Below are 2,992 nucleotides of genomic sequence, written 5' to 3'. Positions count from 1 at the left end.
GGGGGGGTATTAGTTGTTTAAAGAAGATAGATTAGACAAAAGAGAGGGTTGTTTGTGCTTTCAGTTCAACTCACAGGAAATTATAAGGATGCTTCATTGCTGGTAAGGGCAAAAAACTAATTTCTGTACTTGCTGAAAATGTTTTTATCCTAAAAAATAACAACACAGCTGCCACATGGTAAGCTGCAATATACTACATTTTTGTTCTTGAGTTTAGATATTAGATACATTTTCAAAGTTGTCCTGGATAATCTCCAACAAACAAGCTTAGGAGACAATAAACAACACTAACACAAATACTACTCCTGTATTACGCACAAGATAATTATTCTCTGAGAGACCACTATAAATAAAATACAGAACTAAGAAGCCAAGCATAATAGAGAGATGCTTCAATCTTAGCCTTGATCACAAAACACATCAGAGAAAAGAACTGTGACCGCCTGCAGAATCACCAGGATGGGGTTTCTCAAAAAGGTAAAACTGTGGGGACCTCTTGTGCCATCCATTGTACCTCTGGCTTCTTACACATAGCAGCCCTCCACGGATTCACCCTTTGAAGGGACCCTATCCCGCTGGTTCTGATATTGAGAGGGGCTATACAGGCTGTCCTTACAGATTTAATTTGCGTGTGTCCAATCACCTGAAGGCAGCTGCATAACCCATTGGTTCCAGAATAAACTCCCTTGCAATGTATTTTTAAGAAAAGTAAAATATTGAGTGGCAAATAAAATTTTAGGCACCTTTGGCAGGTGACAGTTTCTATAGGTATATGTAGTTCAACTGTATTCAGCTGCTTGTCTGCCATTGAGCTTTAAAGTGTAACATTGGTCAGGTTATGGACATTCAAATGTTTACATACTGTTAACAAGCACAAAAATGAGCTTTAAATCGAGCCCTCACTGACCTATAACTGTCTTATATAGCTGCAGGCACTGTAAAGCATCTCATCCTTAAAGTTCAAAGGAGAAGCACTGAAGCTCATCCAACTTCTATCCCTCCCTGCTGCCCCCTCCTAGCAGTACCTTGCAGCTTTCCAATCTCTAAAGTAAACACACAGGACATGCACTGGGAGAGGAAAGCAGGAGAAGCTGAGCTCCTGAGATAACCGACTCTAAAAACTGCTTCCGCTGTGAACTTTAAGAAAAGCTTACTCCAGGGTAACTGAGAGGTTAGTAGGGACGTGTTTTAAAGCTCATTTACTGCTTAAGAGTAAGTAAATACTTGAATGCCAAAAACTTGGCCTTATTATATTTTAAGGTATTTGTAAACAAGGCTGAATTAAGAGGTGGCTATCATGTCAGAGGAAACCAGCAATTCGGGTCATGTTGCATTTCTTAACTTACCACTATGGCTTCTATTGGATTAGGAGAGCACCAGTAATGACTGGTTTCTCTAAACCCTGTCTCCTCCATAGCAATAAACATGTGTTGCCCCAAATGTCCACATATAAATGACTAAGATATTTTAAGTAGTACTAAAGGCTGGTCGATTTTTAACTTAATGCATTAAGGTAAAAAATGCCCAGTACCGCCGCCCCCCGCCACCCCAACACACACTCTCCTGTGAACATTGCTCTCACCGCCGCTCGTCCCTGAAGCGATCCTCCATTCCCCCAGCTTCCTGGTTGCGGGGGGAGGATACTGAGAGCAGAGGAGCCATAGGCTCCTTCTGCTGTCAGACAAACTGTTAAAAGGAGAGGCGTGGCCTGCCCGTGTGGGTCTATGGCCGCACACAGCTACTCGCGGCTACGGTTTGGAACGCGCACACACAGGTGTCTCCACAGCAGCAAAAAAGAAGAACCAAAAATCTGTATCACATGTGGCCATGCATTTAAAAAAAAAAGATTTAATATCACTTTAAATATATAATGGAATATGGGTCTAATACCTATGACCATCTTTAAAGAATATACAGAACTTGCAGTAGCTTATGATATCCTCTTAAATGCAGCACAGGCTTCCTTTATGCTAAAATGGATGACAATGTGGACAAATGGCTGCATAGCAAAGTTAAATACAACAGCAAATACCTCAGTTACTATTTAGGCTCAGTACTTGCATGCATATTTATGAATGGGGTTTGTTTTTTCTTTTACTCGTTAACTTGCCATTTAGGTTTATAGCCTTTAAACAAATATTTGGCAGGAACGAAACAATAAGTAATACGATCATAAGTCGAGGGCAATACATTTCACTTACAATACCTATTCACTTACCAAGTACCATGCTGCCCAAGCTTGAACCTCCACAGACCTGCATAAAGACTATGGTTTTGAAATAAATGCTAAGGAAGTTATTCATGTTAGTTAATAGAGTCCTAGGCCTTTGCAATTTAATTGCATAGCAGGTGAGATGACGAAGGATTTCCCCGTGTAATTTATCTTCTCTTTGATGTTTCTTTAGCTTTCTCTATGTCAGAGACCATCAAACACTTAATTAAATCAGAATCATAAAGGGACAAAGAGAAGAGGAAAGAATTAATTAAAGTCAGTCTCTTACCAATAGCTCTGGAGACAGACAGGCTTCCATTAACTCTCCATGCCCCGAACCAGACCACGCAACCGCCCAAGGCCTCTATGCGATGTTTTTCATCCTATAATCACACAAAGGGGATATTAAGTATCAAAAGCACTGTCAAATATGTCAATATTTGACAGTGAACAGAAGCATGCACATTTCACATAAATTGATGGACCCAAGCTGTACTGGATTTAGACTGGAAGTGGTTACTTTGCTCACTGCCCAGGCATAGGATGACAGAACAACTGTGTCCATTGTTAAAATGCAAGTCCCCATCCTATTTAACCCCTTCGTGACTGACGACGTACAGTGTACGTCGCCAGCATCGGGGCTGTTTAAACAGACTCCCGGCGACTTTTGCCGCCGGGACTCTGTTTAAACTTGTAGAGCCGACTGTCGGCTTTACAACAGAAGCGATCCTGGCGACTTACCTGTCGCCAGATCGCTTCTGCGTCCCGAAGAAGGGGCCG

General features: G+C 41.5%; 1 protein-coding gene across 1 annotated transcript in view; it reads right to left on the bottom strand.

Annotated features, from left to right (window-relative positions):
* The window catches only part of PPM1E (protein phosphatase, Mg2+/Mn2+ dependent 1E), a 51,469-nt gene that overhangs the window by 6,740 nt on the left and 41,737 nt on the right, over positions 1-2,992 (bottom strand). Inside the window, exon 6 of the mRNA XM_018561704.1 lies at positions 2,502-2,595. Coding sequence (XP_018417206.1) covers positions 2,502-2,595 — 94 coding nt within the window. The remainder of the gene's footprint in view (positions 1-2,501; positions 2,596-2,992) is intronic.

The sequence above is a fragment of the Nanorana parkeri genome, unplaced genomic scaffold, assembly GCF_000935625.1.
Source record: "Nanorana parkeri isolate BGI_ZX_2015 unplaced genomic scaffold, ASM93562v1 scaffold539, whole genome shotgun sequence".
Classification (NCBI taxonomy): domain Eukaryota; kingdom Metazoa; phylum Chordata; class Amphibia; order Anura; family Dicroglossidae; genus Nanorana; species Nanorana parkeri.
Note: the sequence above shows the minus strand (reverse complement) of the source record. Positions and strands in the feature narration are given on the sequence as shown.